This window comes from Trematomus bernacchii, unplaced genomic scaffold, assembly GCF_902827165.1.
Source record: "Trematomus bernacchii unplaced genomic scaffold, fTreBer1.1, whole genome shotgun sequence".
NCBI classification, from domain to species: domain Eukaryota; kingdom Metazoa; phylum Chordata; class Actinopteri; order Perciformes; family Nototheniidae; genus Trematomus; species Trematomus bernacchii.
The window spans coordinates 6,086,821-6,106,049 of NW_022987567.1; the positions used below are offsets into that span (position 1 = coordinate 6,086,821).

Genomic DNA, 19,229 nt, shown 5'->3' on the forward strand with positions numbered 1-19,229 from the left:
TAGATGTAACGGTTGTGTACGCTTGAAGTCAACATCACATTTGACTAAATAAACAAAAAGGACACATTATTATACTCGTATAAATGACTTCATACAAAGTTGAAACATCCAGATGCAGCATTGCGTGATATCAGAGCCATTAATCTTCCTCTATGTGTAGAAATTCTTAAGAAACCTTGTAATGGCTTTATACTTTACGTCATGCAGTCCCACATCTTTTCTTTCCTTCCTGTGCATTATGAAGGAGGACATGTCCCGGCCTGTACTCTCCTGTCTCTTCTTCTTTTCATGCACACAGTGAACTCTGCTGGGTCTCATCATGGCCGACAGGTAGTCAGGAAAACAGAACACACTGGAGGACAGTCATGACTGTTTCTGACCGATGGAGCAATGCATTACTTACTTTACTGGACTAAACAGATGGCGCTTGGATGGTCTTTCATGAGCCTTCAGGAAGTGATGCGTTTTACATTGGCTTAGAATTAGTATGAGGAGGAAGGCCATGACTGAACATGTAAGGAAAGACACTCACCAGACTTTCCAATCAGAGAGGTTTCATTCAAATCAGTATGCTCTGATTGCATGAATGTAAAAAGGATAATATCACCTAAGAAAAGTTATAATTAGAGTATACAGACAACGGTGAGGAAACAACATATAACTTATCAAATCAAGAAAATAGCAGAAAACATATTATGATGTCTTTGGTATTTTACTCTAAACTTTGAACATACACACACACACACACACACACACACACACACACACACACACACATACACATACACACACACACAGATAGGTACACACATACATACACACACACACACACATAAATACAGACACACTGACGGGCACAAACACACACAGATATTCACACACACACACACACATACACATACACATACACACACACACAGTGACAGACACACATACATACAAACTGATAGGTACACACATACATACATACACACACACACACACACACACACACACACACATACATACAGACACACTGACGGGCACAAACACACACAGATATTCACACACACACACACACACACACACACACACACACACACACAGTGACAGACACACATACATACACAATGATAGGTACACACATACATACACACACACACACATACAGGCACACTGACGGGCACAAACACACACAGATATTCACACATACACACACACACACACACACACACACACACACACACACACACACACACACACACACACACATACACCTGCAGTATACACACATCCATACACAGTGACAGGTACGTACAGCTACACAAAACATAGACACTAATTATATGTACAGCACTTTGGCTCGACCAAAAATCATTTAAAAATGTGCTATATAAATAAAACTTGATTTGATTTGAAAAGACACAGAAAGCATATTATGATGTCTTTGGTATTTTACTCTAAACTTTAACCGAATTTAACATTATTTATCAATCGTTTTGGTAGCAATAACAATGTATACCAAAAGTGTCTTTAGGATAATCATGTTGTTCAGAAATAGTTAATTTGCTAGCTTTTGCAGGAGATCAGAAAGCAGCTACATTAACTGAGTGATGCAGGGTATACTGTAGTATACACTTTTAACAAATAATTGAAAGAGGCACCAAAGAAGATCAACAGTGCTTTTCCATGGAGGCAGTTTTAGAGCTGGTTTGGAGCTGGATCCCGATTCCTAAACAGTTTTATCGTGTTTCCACTGCAAAGGCGCCAGCTCACCAGCCCCAAAACCTGGTACGAAATGGGCAATAACTCACTGCCCTGCTAGCACCAATATCTAAGAGGTGCTTACATCAAAGTCAGTATTAAAGTGAGCAACATCAGTTCATGGGGAGTGTGTTGAAGAGTAGAAAGTTACTGGAAGAGTTTTGCTTGCAATTTAATCTGGCTTTGTAAGTACAGTATAAAAGCAACATGAGCCCAGTTTTGCCGTAGTCTGTCATTGTTGTCATTGTGAGGAAAATTGGTGGTGGCATTGCTTGGAAAAGCGGCGAGCTAAACGGCGATGTCATGACGTGGCGCCTATCAGACTCTAGTTAGTGGAAAAGCAAATGGGTTTTTAGGAAATCCACAAGTTGACCAATCTCCAAACCAAAACTAGCCCCAGCATGGAACTCAAACAAAGCTAATTTAAGTGGAAAATGGTTAAAGGTTTGCCAGACAAGTATGATTGGTGTGCAGCAGCAATTAAATCCGGTAACAGGTCTCCCAGGTTTCTTTGTTAAAGGATCTGCATCACTTGTGAAGCAGCAGGATTGCATACTGTCTGAATGTGCAAGCATTTGATGGACACACACTGAAGAAACGAAAACGTTGACTTTAATTAAATGTATTATGTCAACAGATTTCACATCACTGTAATAGGCAATAATATTAAGTTGAACCTAATATTTTAACTTAATGTTATTGCTTTCAACTAACCTAATACAGTGATGTGAAATCTGTTGACATAATACATTTAATTAAAGTCAACCTTTCAGTTTTTTCAGTGGGTTTCGCTGAGCGTCAAAGAAGCAGGGAGACAGGAAGTAAAGCTCTGCAGACGGAGCCCAGCTGAAACACATTACACACTAGACTTCGTTTCTGTTGGGATGACATCATCCATAAATATTTGTAAGGCATTTTGTGTCGTGTTATGCAGATGTAATAACTAAGTTGGATCTGCCAGCACAGCTGATATCATGGACAGCCAATATCTCAGTGGAATCAGGGTGTCTCATGGAGAAGAATGCAACAGGCAGTGGAAAGGTTTTCAGCCAAGATTTAGGAAAGATTAGCAGTTTCTAACAACATGTTGTCTACATCTGTATGTGAACGCTTATTTTCATTGGCGCTTCATTTCAGTTTTTTACGTCTTTTTTACAATTAGTTATTTTGCCAACGTCCTATTTCTTTAATCATTTCTGGGCAGCTTAAATGTTTTTGAAATACGGCCAAACACTTCCTGAGGTGCTACCCAATATTTCCACAAATGGTTTCCATCATACCCTCATCAGTTGAGCCTGTACAGTTTTACATGTTGGCACATCTTGTACATTTCGTGTACGATCATTAATGATGAAGGCTCACTCCAGTTAGTGGCATAACATCCTGATGCTACTGTGATGGATAAAGTTGTCTGGGTGGATGATTTATTCAGGTCATAAAAAACCCTGACCTGCACATCACTAACATATTGTTTGTTGGGAGAACATTCCATTTAAAGGGGCCATATTATTACTTATTATCACAACAGAGCCGGCCAGCTAACCAATCAGAGCAGACTGGGCTCTGGTTTCAGACAGAGGGTGAAAAGAGGTGCTGCAGCACAGGAAGTATGAGAAAAATGAATAGCTTTTTGAACATTAAAGCATGGAGACATGTCAGAGTAACGGCCCGTCCACACGGCGGCGTGCGTTGAAGCTTCAACGCTTATGCCCATTCACTTTGGATGGGGTGACCTCACGCTTTGCCGAACTGCATTGTGGGAGCGTTGCTTCGCTTTGCTCGCGTAGCGCAATGTTCAACTTTTGAAGCTTCGGCGGAAGCGTCAGCCAATCAAATCATATGCCAGTACAAGCTCTAGCCAATCAAACCGCGTGCTTGTGTGTCCGGGGCGGGAGATTCATGTGATTGGTTGTTGGTCGAGTTTCAGACACGCCCGCTGGCAAGCTTCAACGCACGCCGCTGCGTAAAGGAACAAAATACAAATATGAACCTGGAAATGAGCAGAATAGGGCCCCTTTAAAAGGTGCATAGTACCTGAAACCACTTCTACGAACATTAGCGCACTTCATTACTCTTGTTATTTCAATGAAAGAACCAATGTAAGATTGTTTGGAAGCAGACACGCTTTGTAAATGAATAACATGAGATGGCTATTTCATTCAGACCTATGGACTGTAGCTTGCCGAGTATGATTTTATGATCGACCGTATCAAAAACGTTCTAGAGGGCAGCACAATCGTTTTTATGGATGGAGCAGAGACTTTTATCAATGACTGAAACTGCAGCTGTGATCGTGCAGTGACCTCATGCTGTGGCTCTTATATGTTGAAAGAATTGAATAGCTTTAATGTCAAATTGGAGCCAGATACAGTATCTGAGGTGTCCTTCGTCCTCACAATGGAAGACCGCTGTCCAGGTTGCATGAAGGCCAGCCAGCGGACGGTGGATCCAGAGACAGAAAAGCGTCTGTGACATTAAGCAGGGGGCGATCCGTACGCCAAGAAAGCAAGACTGGAAAATAGCATCTAGGAAATAGCTTTGTCAGGACAGCAGTCAAGCTTTTGATCAATCAACACACACAGCCATTATAGCTGAAGCTGTCCAATAATAACTCATTGCAATCGTTAAAATGTATCTGGACAGTAGAGGGAGGCGTTTTCTGGCATGTGCCACACCGTAAGTGCACCATCGTTTTTCAAATGCACGACTCATGACTAAAATCCTTTTAATCAGGTAAAAGATACGAAACATCTGTTATCATGAACACAATAAAAGCTTCTAATCACTTTGCCCTAGTCTCAGTGGTGAGGGTATAGATGTTGTCTCACTGAACATATGCTACTAGTCGTCATAGGGTATAAAACAGAAGTGTATTTTAGTTGCAGAACCTCAAATTAAAGATTACTAATTTCCATGTTGCATGACTTTTAAAAGGGCTGATGTAATGTGTTCTGTTGGATCGCAGTTTGGAAAGATTGAGAAAGCAGCCAAATTAATTTTTTAAGATCCACAATATAGCCTTCACACACGCAAGCTTACACCTACGAACAAAAATACACATATACAAGCCGACACAGACACACAGAACAACATACACACGAACACACACAGCTACACACACTCTATTAAAAGGAAAATATATATATACTACAGATATATAAAAACATTTGAAGAACATACGTGAATAATAGATGAAGTATAATCCTCATTGATAAACCTACCACCATTTTCTTTAAGTACCGCTTTCTAGATAAGGATTTAAAAAAGGCGAGATTAATATTTTTCTCATGTTGCAATAATGTCTTAACATTTTTAAAGATTCATTTTGTATTAAAAAAGATAAATTGATTCAGTTGTCCCCAATATTTAGATTTAGACACACACACACACACACACACAGACATTCACAGTGACAGACATACATACATACATACCCACTGATAGGTACACACATACATACACACACACACAGACATTCACAGTGACAGACACACATACATACATACACACTGATAGGTACACACATACATACACACACATACATAAAGACACACACACACACACACACACACACACACACACACACACACACACACACACACACACACAGTACACCTCCAGTCAAATATACCAATTACATTTATATTAACCCTTTTCTTTGCCGTACTTCAACAGTTTTCACAGGTGCAGTATGGCTCATCAGTTTATTGGAGTCCTGTGAATTTTATGACCGCACATTCCCCAGCATCCCCACCTGGTCTTTTCCAAAGCCCTATTAAAATGCTATTTCTTTCTCCATCTTCCACATCGTATCCCAGCTTCATTTCTGACGTATCCACTTAAACATGTCCAGACAATAAAATAAAAAGTCTCGTAATCACTCTAAGAGAAAATTGTCTTCCTTGAACCATGTCTGTTCTTGCCTTTGTTTGTGGATCAAAATACAAAGCATGGGTGGATTTCATTTAAGGCTGCTTTGGGAACAGATCAGTAGCCTTTTTTCCTTCAAAAAGAAAAAAGAAAAGAAACCGCAGGATTATAGTGAGAACATAATTATGGGATACCACCAGACTGAGATGAAATAAGCGAGAAATGATTGTAAAACTGCTGTCTGAAGAGAGTCCAATGGAAACACATGCTTATGGAATGAACAAGGCCTGCTAGCCGTAATGTTTTACAAGAGTAGATATTAATACATGGGGTGATAAAGTATTTACTGGTATTTAACAAGTGTGAAACTCCATTTTCGTGTTTGAGTTTATTGTTATGAGCTGGCCAATGTGGAGATTAACTCCAAGTGGACGCAATGGGATCAATAAATGTACGTTTAAAGTTAAATGATGGACTGACAACTAATTTCTTCCCTCATATGACCCAGATCAAGAAGCTTAAATCCATTCTCAAGTTGATGACTCAAACTGGCTTCGTGCCTCTGCAGATGTCTTTCTGTTAAGTATACTTGGCGTTCTTCTTTGGACTTAAAGGATAACTGACATGTGTGAAAATTAGCAGTTTTATTGAGATTCTTCCACTAAAGTGTTGAACACCGGAGTCCCTCAGGGCTATGTACTCGGACCCTTCGTGTTTACACTGTGCACACATGACTGCAGCTCTCAACATGAAGAGAATCCTTGCAACATTTCAGATGACACTACCATCATTGAGAGGAAATAAACAACCTTTCAGAGAGGTGTTCAGAGAACGACTTACTGCCAAACTGATCATCACACATCTCCATCTTGGTGAATATAGCTCAGAAATAACTGAATTTCTTAAGGAAACTTAGTAAAGTGAATATCCTTGCCAAGTTCTTATACAAAAAACATCTTGTTTATCTCAATGGAATGCATCCTGACTGGAAACCTTTCAAAACTGGCATGAATAATGCTCAGCCCAGGACAGGAAGGCTGCGCAGAGGAAAGGGATATTAAAAAACAGTAATTAAGTTTTTTAAACTAGGCCTTGACAAAAGGCCCATTCACAACACAGGGCTTCAACATTGGGTACCATATTGACGTGTTGGTAATCCAGCCCTCCAGCCTAACTTAAAGTCATTATAAACAGACACCTATTTACACCTTTTTTACTTAGTTCATTCTACATGTGTGGCCCACCAACCATCTACAGCTGATATTGATTAACATGCAGTTGGTACTTGTGTAGACTTAAACTCTGCCAGTCCTCCATTTAAATCATAATGATGCATGAGTGGATATTTGTAATAATGTTCTCCAGTGCATGGTTACCACCACATGAGACATGCACTGCCTAATGGAAGAACTGAGGTAATGGGTATTTCACCAGAGAAGTTCAGTGATCTGGAGCCAATACATACTGCCCACTTAGGATTCCTACATCTCTTACCTCCTGTTAAATGTTCAGTTAAATTAACCTCAGCTTATGGTAGCCTTGTGCACAGTAAAGTCTTGGTAAATGTTAAAAGGAGCCCTGTACTGTAGGTGTGTGTTTCCTAGTTTCCATAAGCCAGGAGAGGCCTTTGTAACTTGTGCACCCACTGTACATTCTAACGTATTCCCTGTTTGGGAGATATGGGTCTGTAGGGCTTCTACATCTGCTCTCTACTTATCAAACTGAACGCACACAGTTGGAGATTCCCACAGAGAAACAAACTGAATCTATTGATTAATTATTGAGTACCTTGGCAATTACACATTTTAATGACTTAAGAACTTAAGAGTTCAACCTATGCACCAGCAATTACAATAGTCTTGCTTGTTTTGAAGTGAATGTCAGCACTTTTCTTGATGTCCTTAGTTTGAATTATTATGGTTTATTGCACTTACTGTCAGTCGCTTTGGATAAGTGTCAGATAAGTGTAATTTTATTATCTGATAAACTGCATCAGAAGGAGCCTGGCTCTCAAGTGGAATAGTCTACTACCATTGAAACTTCAGCTAACAATGATTATGCATCAGTCAGTAATGATGTGTCTGTAATAAAGTTTAAACCGAAGCAAAACGGAATGAAATATAAAACAAGCGCACATTTCACAATCACTTCATCCACGTATGTGCATGCATGCAAGGACGCACATAGATGGAGCTATGATTGCTTCTGTAAATGTCAACAATATATGGTTTGTGAGTTATGAAAAGGGGTGGGTTGACAGTGTACTGTAGGGCGCAGAGCTTAGGATTTCTCACAAAACTCACACACAACTACAAAAACATGAATTCAAAACGAGTGAGCAAGGTAAAGCGATCACACAACCACAAAATCCTGAATTTAAACCCATTGATATAAATGAATCCTTCTTCAATGCATATCTTTACTTCATTGTCTCTGTAAGCAGTCACTGGAAGTAACCACTCTAGTTCTGGAGTCTCTGTGATAATGGCAGCTAAACTTACACCGTTATGCTTAATTAGCCCTGCAGCAATTTCAACACATGGGACCATGCAGAAACCAAGATGGTGTAGTGTTCAAACTCAGAATAATGTGTGGGCGAGTGAGAGTCTGTGAAGCCTTTTGTCTCGCTTGAACATGAGAAATAGGATTCATCCATGTTTTGGTGTGAGAAAGCTGTTAGCCAGCAAGCTGTTAATTGTTAGATCACTGCTAAACATATTTTTGCCTGCCAGTTACTAAACAGCTTCTGATGTATGAACAGCTCCCTCTGGACCTGAGTACAGCTAACCAAAAGTATCCTTGGAAAACCAGGTCTGATTTCTAATTTGACTTGTAATCCGGCCAAAGGAAACATGTACTGTAAATGCAGATGTCCGACTAACTCGTACAGAATGAGTTAATCTATGCAAAAATCTTAAATCATAGTTTTAGTCATGTGCTGTGGTTTTTAACGGTAATATGTTGGACATTTTACAAAACCATTTGGTGTGTAACATCATATTCTGTGTTTATTTATTCAAAAAGTGTGGTTCGCCCCGGTGAGGCTCAGAGTGAGTTTCCAGTCTGGTATTTAGTAACTGTTTATACACAGTAATTAAGACAAATTATAGGAAAGTGTGAGACTAAAGTGATGTTTTCCAGGTTGTTTTTACAACACGATACATTTGATGTGTTTGTGGTTTTTCCTCCTGTTCTGGTATTAGACGCAAGAAATCAGACATGCAACCCTTCAGCATGAATGATCTTTTCACACAAAAAAAGTATCCACAAGTATATGTATTACAGATGTTCAGTATTATACATACCTGTATGACTTACAAGCTTGCTCTGTTTATTCATACATCACTGATCTGCTGTTGCTAATTTGAATCATGAAAGGCCCCAGTGTGTAACAATAACAATGTGTGTCAGTGTGTGCGTAACGTCTCCCAAATCCAGATGTTCTGTCATTAAAATGAATGGGTGTGTTTACATTTGATTCATTGCTCTCGTCTTCAGAACTGCATTGCATAAGTGAGCACTTTGTCAAAGCAAAGCTCGTGTCAGTGCTGGGATTGTTAAGGATGTTGTGTCTTGTCTCCTGCAGGGATCTACCTGTTGGACATGATCTACATCGACTCAGCCTATCCTGCTTCAGACAGCATCATCGAGACGGAGCAGCGGACCAATAAGATGAACAACCTCCTGAGGGTCATCTCCGACCTGCAGGTGTCCTGCAGCTATGGTAAGAATCTGATTACACTAGAGACCATAGAGTGATGGGAATACAACACATGTTTTTTTACTACTATTAAGATACTGGAAGTCTGCAAGTTAGGGTCACAACAACTTCTGTCCCATGTGATCGTGTTTTAGTTATTTAAAGTGGATCTATCATGCTATATTTGAATAATATAGTGTAGGACCATACCTATGTAAAGCATATTTATACTTTTATTTTTTCAAAATACCAAACCGATCATGCATTTTAGCCATGCCTCATTTCGCTCAATTTGACAATTTTTAGATCTGTTTTAGCAAGGGTTGATTCTGTGAGCAACAGCACCATCTACAGGCCTGGCATATGTACTACAGCGTCTCCAGCGCTTTCGAACGGCAATGGCCGTGGCTGTCTCCTCCTGATTGGTGGAGTTGGCCCAATAGCCGTAGCGCCACCGTCCTGACGTCAGGACAGTGTTCAAATCTGGATCAGTTTTTATCAGATCCGTTGCAGCCCCTTTTTTAGAGATTTGGGTATGGAGGAAAATAGAGAGGGTTGTGTTTTCTAACACTTGGTGAGTTCCCTGGAACACCGGGGACACATATTCATGTATAAAAGACGTACAAAAGTGCATTTTGCATGATAGGTCCCCTTTAATGCAGCGTTTTGCACATACTATTGAAACATCAAATCGGTAGTCTCCCACGTCATATTTCAGCAGGAGAAACTTCCTCAGGTGTTAATCCTCAGAACTACAAGGTGCCCATCATCACATGATAACAGAATGTGATGAACATGAACATTAACTGTCTCATACTTTGGAATAAATGATCATGCTTGTGGTTAAAATAGGCTTTTTGATTGAACTCACATACACCATTTCGTGCAGTCATTCCAGTTTATATGAAACACATGCAGGTTACTTTTCCTGTATAGCAAAGATATTAAAATGATATTTGTATGGGTTCTTCTTCTGTCCAAGACAAACAGGCCTGATGAATAAAGCTGGTAAAAGCACTGAATCAGCAGCATTGGAGCCACTGCGAGTTAAAGGATCTTCAGCTTTTTCTTCTGATTACTCAATATGCCATCGTTCAGGAGTTTTTTTTACTGGAAGCCAAGTTATCAGCAGAGGTCTCCTCCTCTCTAAAATAAGCACACCCACTTATTAAAGCTTAAAAACACAGAATAAGGCAGTTTCTTGTTAAACATTGGAGTTTCCCCGGGTAACACAGGCCATATGGAATACAAGTTAGCTCAGGTTGTTTCAAGACGTCCGATGACTTAAATCCCTTAAATCACACAGTTCAAAACCACCAAGCACCAAAAACTGCATGACAAATCATAGGTGTAGTAGTTCTTCGACATCTTAATCCAGAAATGTTACATAATACTCGATATATTTCACTTGCTTCATGACATTTGTATTCACTATATTCCACGTCCAGTTGTAAATGTTGTGTGTCTACTATCCCATCGTTCAGGAGTTTCTTTTACCACATGCTGAGTTGTCAGCAGAGGTCTCCTCCTCTCTAAAACAAGCAGACCCAGTGATTAAAGCATAAAAACACAGAATAAGGCAGTTTCTTGTTAAATATTTGAGTGTCCCCGGTTAACACAGGCCATAGGGAATAAGATAAGATAGAGCTTTATTGTCTCCCTTAGGAGAAATTTGTCTTGGGCATCGAGATAATAAATATAAAACATTCAGGTCAATCAGTCATAGATACAGAACAGAGATCACATATCACATGGCAAAGAAACAAACAAGAAACACACAGGTACAGAACTTTCCCTATTGCACATATCACTATTGCACATACATAATCAAATATTGCACTTTTCCCTATTGTATTTATACATAATCAAATATTGCACTTTCCCTATTGCATTCATACATAATCAAATATTGCACATATCCCTATTGCATTCATACATAATCAAATATTGCACTTTTCCCTACTGCATTCATACATAATCAAATATTGCACTTTCCCTATTGCACATATCCCTATTGCATTCATACATAATCAAATATTGCACTTTCCCTACTGCATTCATACACAAATCAAATATTGCACTTTCCCTATTGCACCTATGCATAGTGTCTGTCAAATTGCACATATCCCTATTGTGTCCATACCTATTTACACATAATGCACTTTCCCTATTTAACCTTCTCGATTGCACATACTACACTGTAAACATTTCACCTCCCAACAACTCCTAACACAGCATAATCACAATTGTTTCTGACTAAATACAAGCTAAAGACTACGTTTGCTCAGCTTGTTTCAAGACATCCGATAAATCCCTTATCCGGTTAAATCATACAGTTCAAAACCACCAAGCACCAAAAACTGCATGGCAAATCATAGGTGCATTCGTTCTTAGACATCTTAATCCAGAAACGTTACATAATACTGTATATATTTCACTTGCTTCATGACATTTGTATTCACTATATTCCACTTCTAGTTGTAAATGTTGTGTGTCTATCATCACTGAGTCAATGTCTGTGCATATATACTTTCTTACTTTGTATAATATGTGATTCCTTATATTACATACTACATGCGGATGCTCAGATTGAGTGTTTTATCTCCTATCCTTTGTTCCTTCAGATTACTTGGTGACTCTGCCTCATGTCCAGAAGTATCTGCTGTCAGTTCGCTACATCGAGGAACTCCAGAAGTTTGTAGAGGATGACAACTTCAAGTAAGCTCCAAAATAACCAAGACATCACCTAAAAACTCTGTCAACCTTCACTTCATTCTGCATCCTTTCCTGACTGTAATCAAACTGAGGAAACCCTTTGTGTTGCAGGCTGTCTCTAAAGATTGAACCTGGCAACAGTTCACCTCGCATCGCTTCCTCTAAAGAAGACCTGGCAGGTAAGACGCACACTGATTACAAACTCTGCTGTTGTTCCTTCTTTGTTTATTGGAATCACCTATTTTGTTTTTATTAATACTATTAGTTTAAAGGTGGGGTAGGTCATTTTGGAGAAACCAGCTCGAGTGTGCTAAAATTTGAAAATACACAGCCGGAAAAAATCTGCCACTTCCTTACAGAGCCCCTCCTCCAACACACACGAACGCGCACATGACCAATGAGGGCACAAGATAAGTTTGTGCACAGATGGAAGGCTGACAGGCAGGTAGGCCATCCAGTTATTTTAGCCGGGCCAGCTAAAATGATTGGTCGTGCTTTTTACAGTACTACGGCTTCCACAGATGACATTTTTTTATGGATTTTTTGTCAAAGCACTTAAGATATTCATTGCTATCGGGATGTTAAGAGCATTCCATGGAATATAACAAAAAGTGTATCTCGAGCCGGTTTCTCAAACTTACCTACCCTACCTTTAACTGTCACAGCAGTACAGACAGAATGGACTCAAACGCAAAAATCAGAAGCAGGCAGAGTCAAAGAAAACAGGTTTACACAAACGTCAGGTAAAATACATGTCGTTAAAACGAGTAACAAAAGCTCAAAGCAACAAAACAAGAGGGAAAAGGCACTGGGTGGATCTCTGGCTCTTAAATTGCCTCCACATTTACCCAACATGTGAGTCAGGGTTCTTACGGTCATTAAAAACCTGGAAAAGTCATGGAAATTCAAAATGTAAATTCCGGGCCCTGGAAAAGTTATGGAAAACAATATTTTTCCCAAAGTCATGGAAATGTAACCAAAGTTGCATAAAATATAATTAATATTTTATCTAATTGCCGAAATAGTAATACTATAACGATAATAAATACTGTATCGTATAGTAATGACACGTAAAATGGCATTTTACTGACGAGGTATTTTGCTGGTGAGAGATTTTTACAATCACGCCCTCTAGTCTACAGTGGCTTTAGCCTGTAGGAGCTAGTAAGCCTACTATTTGATTTGTTTTAGATAAGCACAACATGTTTCATATGCAGACCTTATTTTCCAGCTTACCATGTTAAAATAAACATTTTTCAGTGGTACCGCTAAGAAAGAGTAATTTTTTTGGTCTTGGAAAATTAGGTAAAGGTCATGGAGAAGTCATGGAAAATAATTGGTAAAAAAGTGTATGAACCCTGGTGAGTAGAGAAAACGATAAACGATCACAGCTGACCACAGCCAATCACTGCAGCTAACCCAGTCTCACTGCAGCTAACCCAGTCTCACTGCAGCTAACCCAGTCTCACTGCAGCTAACCCAGTCTCACTGCAGCTAACCCAGTCTCACTGCAGCTAACCCAGTCTCACTGCAGCTAACCCAGTCTCACTGCAGCAATATTTCATAATCATAATGTTAGCCGGGTGGAGGTGAGGTCCAGTGCCCAGTTTGGAGCTTTCTAGCAATGAGGAACTGTAGATCTTATCTACTTGAAGACTGTCCAAGAGTCCGGTTTGTTAATATAGATATTGAAGAGAGTAGGCTAAGTTTGAATGAGTGTGTAAGGTGTAAATATGGATGGATGTTTGTTGGGTGGGTTAGAAGCCATTATGGATTTTATATCGGACATTTTGATGAGACTTTAGGATGTGAAGTGTTTACTGAGGTTCCTTCTATAATAACAGTTGTCAAAATTATTAAATACGGGAGAAATCAGCAGAGGTGGAAGAAGTATTCAAATGCTTTACTTAAAAGTACCAATACATTAGTGTCAAAATACTTCATTACAGTGAACGTCATGCATTCAAAAGACTTACTTACTTAAGTAAAAGTACTATTAACACAATGTGCTTAAGGTATACAGATATAAAAGTAATTATTGTGCAGAAGAATGGCTTTTATGTGTGTATATAATTATATTTATATATGTGACATGTCTACATAATATTGTTGCATCAAGTAGCATTGAGTTTCTCTTTTTAAATGTAGTGGAGTAGAAGTATAAATTAGCACTTAATGGAAATACGTTAAGTACAAGTACCTCAAAATTGTAGAGTAATTGAGTAAGGGTACTTTGTTACTTCCCACCTCTGGACATCCTGGTTCCAGTCCAGTTTTGATTTCCAATTTGAAACGTTTTGTTAAGTATTCAGAACTTGGTGCCCTTCTGCTGAGCGTGCAGATTGCTAGCTTTAGCCACCATGAACTAGCGTGTGTCTTAACGAGCTAATAGTGGAGTGATTAAGGCGTTGTGAGGCAGGGGAACTCATTATCACGGGTTCTTGTAATTCCACTTCACCACATATGTTTCGTGATTCCCAAATTGCGGACGAGTAAACTTTTTCCTCTTGTTTGTGGGAAAGATTCTAAACAGAGAACATTCCTTAGCACATTATCAGTTTCCCCACGAAGCTAGCCAGCAGATACAATCACATGCAGCTGTGTGTGTGTGTGTGTGTGTGTGTGTGTGTGTGTGTGTGTGTGTGTGTGTGTGTGTGTGTGTGTGTGTGTGTGTGTGTGTGTGTGTGTGTGTGTGTGTGTGTGTGTGTGTGTGTGTGTGTGTGTGTGTGTGTGTGTGTGTGTGTGTGTGTGTGTGTGTAGGGGTCGGAGCTTTTCGGAGCACTTCCTAGTCTACATGAGGTTCATGGTACTTTAAAAAGACCTTGATATGATATATGACAAATGTCACTTATTTCCTGCATCACGGCCCCTTCATTTGCAACATCAACATGATCACACACACACACACACACATACGCACACACATACACACACACACACACACACACACACACACACACACACACACGCACACACACACACACACACACACACATTTGTACTGTTGTAATAATTTTCAAATGTAATTGTTTAGTAAGTCAGTGTGATTGTTTGTGTGTTCCAGGTCTGTCTGAGGTGTCGGCCTCCATGAGGTACAGCCGGCGGCCCACCTGCCCTGACACCTCTGTGGGGCTTCGGATCCCCACCCCCCCGCCCTCTCACCACAGGAAGAGCCATAGTCTGGGGAACAAGTGAGTTATATTCAGGATGGGAGTTATACAACATCTATCTAACCTTATGTTAAAGTCTGACCTGCACCCGCTCAGTTAGGAAGTGTTTCATGAGGTGAAGAACATGAGCACTACTACGTGTGTCTTCCTCATCATCTCTGTATGCTTGTAAAACATTTTTATTAAACGTACATTTAAACATGTTATGCTTAGAAACAGTTACTTCCCAACACAGAACTACTACAAAAAATACAAAAAAAACGAATGAAACCGGGGGCATAAAAACTACATTATATACTAAACGTATCCAAAATGTCTACAATGTTGTATGCACTTTAATACCAGGAGGAGTACAAGATGTTTTAGTAAAACTAAATATTTCCCCTACCTCTATAGTGTATTCAATATTTATACTAGAGTGGTTATACCTACAGTACTATGCTCTAAGGTTTTTATATCTGTCGTATTTATATACTTACACTATGCATATAGACTGCACATTTGCTCTGTGCAACAACAAGGAAGTGGAGTCTGATCTCATTTAATAAAATATGAAAAGTGAAAGGAGAACAAGAAGCTCTCAACACGCCTCAATGAAACCCTGTGTGTGTGTGTGTGTGTGTGTGTGTGTGTGTGTGTGTGTGTGTGTGTGTGTGTGTGTGTGTGTGTGTGTGTGTGTGTGTGTGTGTGTGTGTGTGTGTGTGTGTGGTGTGTGTGTGTGTGTGTGTGTGTGTGTGTGTGTGTGTGTGTGTGTGTGTGTGTGTGTGTGTGTGTGTGTGTGTGTGTGTGTGTGTGTGTGTGTGTGTGTGTGTGTGTGTGTGTGTGTGTGTGTGTGTGTGTGTGTGTGTGTGTGTGCGTGCAGTATGATGTGTCAGTACGGCATGTCAGAGAGCAGGAGCGCCACGTTTCCCATTGAGAAAGCCCGCCACCTGCTGGACGACAGCTTCTTAGAGTCCAACAGCCCGGCCAGGAACGACCCGTACAGCAACTCTGTGTCCAACGGCCTGTCCATGGGTACGATATACCGTACCATTATCACTGTGGTTATTATGTGCATCACAAATACAGCTGTGTAGGAAGAAAAACATGTATTTTATCTATACGTTTAGTGTGTGTCTTTATGACAAACATGAGACCTAGAGAATAAACTTGTCCTGTGTCTTTTTGTAATAACAGGCAGCAGTGAAAGCTCTTTTGGGGAGGAGCTGTCTCCTGGAATGGAGAGGTGAGAGCAAAACATCACATAAAAGCATTTTAATCAATCTTTCAAATGACAAATGAATATCTAGTACACTGAGGAGTTCTGCTAATACTCTGTGACCATGTGTCAAACAGGGGCCGCATGTACGCCACACTGGGCCCCAACTGGAGGGTCCCTCTCCGAAACTCCCCGCGGAGCCGCAGCTATGTTTACAGGTCAGTGAGAGGGAGAGTTCACCTTCATGGGGCGATAAGAGTTAGACTCATGTGTTTTACTTACCTCATCTGTCATTTCTGACTCTACTTACTGAGCTGTAGATTCCACTTACTAGCTACAGGTACATGAGTAAACTAGTATTCTCCTAAATCTCTAAATTGTCAGTTCACAAATTATTATTTTTTTAAAGCGGATAAAACCTTACAAAAAATCACGTTTTAAAGCATATCAGAAATGTGATGCTAGTTTGTAGCAATACATACATTTGTACTTATTGTTATCATGTCTTATTGGAGATCCACATGTCTGTATGTGGCCCATAATGAAATGTAGCGCCCTCTGCATGTTGGTTTTAGTCCTATATTAGTTGTGAGTATATTTATATAACTCGACTAGAGTCAATACGGATGTTTTAGATTGACTATATGTACTAAGGATATATAAATAATAATATCATTTGAACCAGACATGCTCCTACTTTTTGTTCCATGGTTATCTGTACCAAGACTTCCAGGATCCTTCTAAGGTAGGAGTCTGTCTCAGCTTCTTCTTATGTTATGTATTGTGTTTGCATCTCTTCTCTCCTCTCCAACAACTTCAGCTCCTCCGCTGCCAACTCCTGCTACGGCTGCAGCGAGGAGGACAACGTGACTGTTGAAGGACCGCTGAGGAGGAAGACCCTTCTGAAGGAGGGGCGCAAACCCAAGGTGCATTTCGATTTCACTGAGATTGAAGCTACTTCTCTCGAATATGGTTGACTACGTGAACAAAGAGAATTACATTACATACACATACCACCTTTACAGCTCACGTCAAAACATGCTTCACTGAGAACTACACCTGCGCACACTAGTCTGTGTTGGACATGGCGTGTGTGTTACATGTTGTGTGATTGTGACGTGCTATATGTGACATGTATGTAGGAACGTTTGCATTGTATTGTTCTCTTTTATCCTTCCGCCTGTATCTACTTGTCTTTCATCCTTTCTTTATAACTAATGCTGTTGATGTATTGTGTCTATTATCATCTGGACAACAGCTGGAAATTAGCAATGTTAGCTAAAGCTGCTCCATTTACTGTTTTGTGTGACAGTTGATCAACGGGGACTGTCCACGACACTATAAACAAATCAACTAAATACATTTTCCGACAAGAGTGATTGAGATGTTTTCAGAATCATATGTTTTTGTTTTGTCGCAGTTGTCTTCGTGGACCAGATTCTGGATCACTCTGTCTGGATCAACTCTGACTTTCTTTGGGGCCAAAGCTCTGAGGGCCTCTGAGAGAAAACATGTGAGTTTGCTTTCATGCCTTTTACAGTCCTTTAGACTTAAGACCATAAGACTGTTAAACACCTGAACTAGAACGTCCATAACAATCACCTGTTTGCAACTTACAAATTATGTATCACTTGTATATAGACTCTTATGGCACTATTTCTATTCTATTTCATTTGTATCATTTCATACCAGTACCATTCACCCCTCTGCATTCATTCAGATACAGTGTGTGTAGTTCTGACCTCTGTGCTCATGTCTTTGCTCCAGTATAAGTCCAGCCCCTGTAAGAAGGTGTGTGTCACGGGGTGGATGGTGGTGCTGCCAGACAACCCGGCCAGACCCAACATCTTCCAGCTGAACGACCCCGATAAAGGTCAGCTCCCCCCCCCCCCCCCCACACTCATACAGCTCTCCTGCTTCTTCCTGTGTCCATCAGAGAATCACAACTTGTGTCTCTTCACAGGAAATGTTTACAAGTTCCAGACCGGATCCAGGTTCTCAGCCATCATCTGGCACAAAAACCTGGAGGAGGCGTGTCGGAGCAGCAGACCTCAGGTAGGTTCACACACACACACACACACACACACACACACACACACACACACACACACACACACACACACACACACACACACACACACACACACACACACACACACACACACACACACACACACACACACACAACACACACACACACACACACACACACACACACACACACACACACACACACACACACACACACACACACACACACACACACACACACACACACACACACACACACACACACACACACACACCACACACACACACACACACACACACACACACACACACACACACAACAATCATATACCGGTGCGAGAGGCTACCACATATGTGTTTGCAACATATTCTTAATTGACTTTGAAAGACATAATGAGATGTTGATAATGGGCAACGTGTCAATGATGTATGTAGTGGGTTACATGTTATAGGCATTTACAAAGTTTGTAGTCCATTGTTTAATAGTATTTTATATATTCATCATATCAAAGTTGCAGTGCAGACGGCAAATAACTTCATCCTTCTTCAGCAATGTCTTGCGTTTAAGAAAAGATCCAGGGTAAGCCCAGAAATATAAAGGTGTCAGTCATCCTCTTTTACTCTCTCAGCAATATTCCTGTTCCTGTTCATCGCTAAATATAACAAAATAACTTTAAATCATGTGTTCACCAGACACATGACTCATTATGAAAGCTGAGGTTGCTCTGTATCTGCTGAATATATATATATATATATATATATATATAGGTTTGCCAAAAGAGCCTTATATGGTCATGATAAA

The 19,229-nt window shown here is 40.1% G+C and overlaps 1 protein-coding gene across 3 annotated transcripts in view; it reads left to right on the forward strand.

Annotated features, from left to right (window-relative positions):
• The window catches only part of LOC117478721 (ras-specific guanine nucleotide-releasing factor RalGPS1-like), a 53,254-nt gene that overhangs the window by 30,941 nt on the left and 3,084 nt on the right, over positions 1-19,229 (forward strand). For all 3 annotated transcript variants that reach the window (XM_034125624.1, XM_034125623.1, XM_034125625.1), the window contains exons 9-19: positions 9,200-9,337; positions 11,938-12,031; positions 12,140-12,207; positions 15,093-15,219; positions 16,061-16,212; positions 16,375-16,423; positions 16,534-16,614; positions 17,217-17,322; positions 17,817-17,909; positions 18,164-18,269; positions 18,360-18,451. In XM_034125624.1, the coding sequence (XP_033981515.1) occupies positions 9,200-9,337; positions 11,938-12,031; positions 12,140-12,207; positions 15,093-15,219; positions 16,061-16,212; positions 16,375-16,423; positions 16,534-16,614; positions 17,217-17,322; positions 17,817-17,909; positions 18,164-18,269; positions 18,360-18,451 (1,106 nt within the window). The remainder of the gene's footprint in view (positions 1-9,199; positions 9,338-11,937; positions 12,032-12,139; positions 12,208-15,092; positions 15,220-16,060; positions 16,213-16,374; positions 16,424-16,533; positions 16,615-17,216; positions 17,323-17,816; positions 17,910-18,163; positions 18,270-18,359; positions 18,452-19,229) is intronic.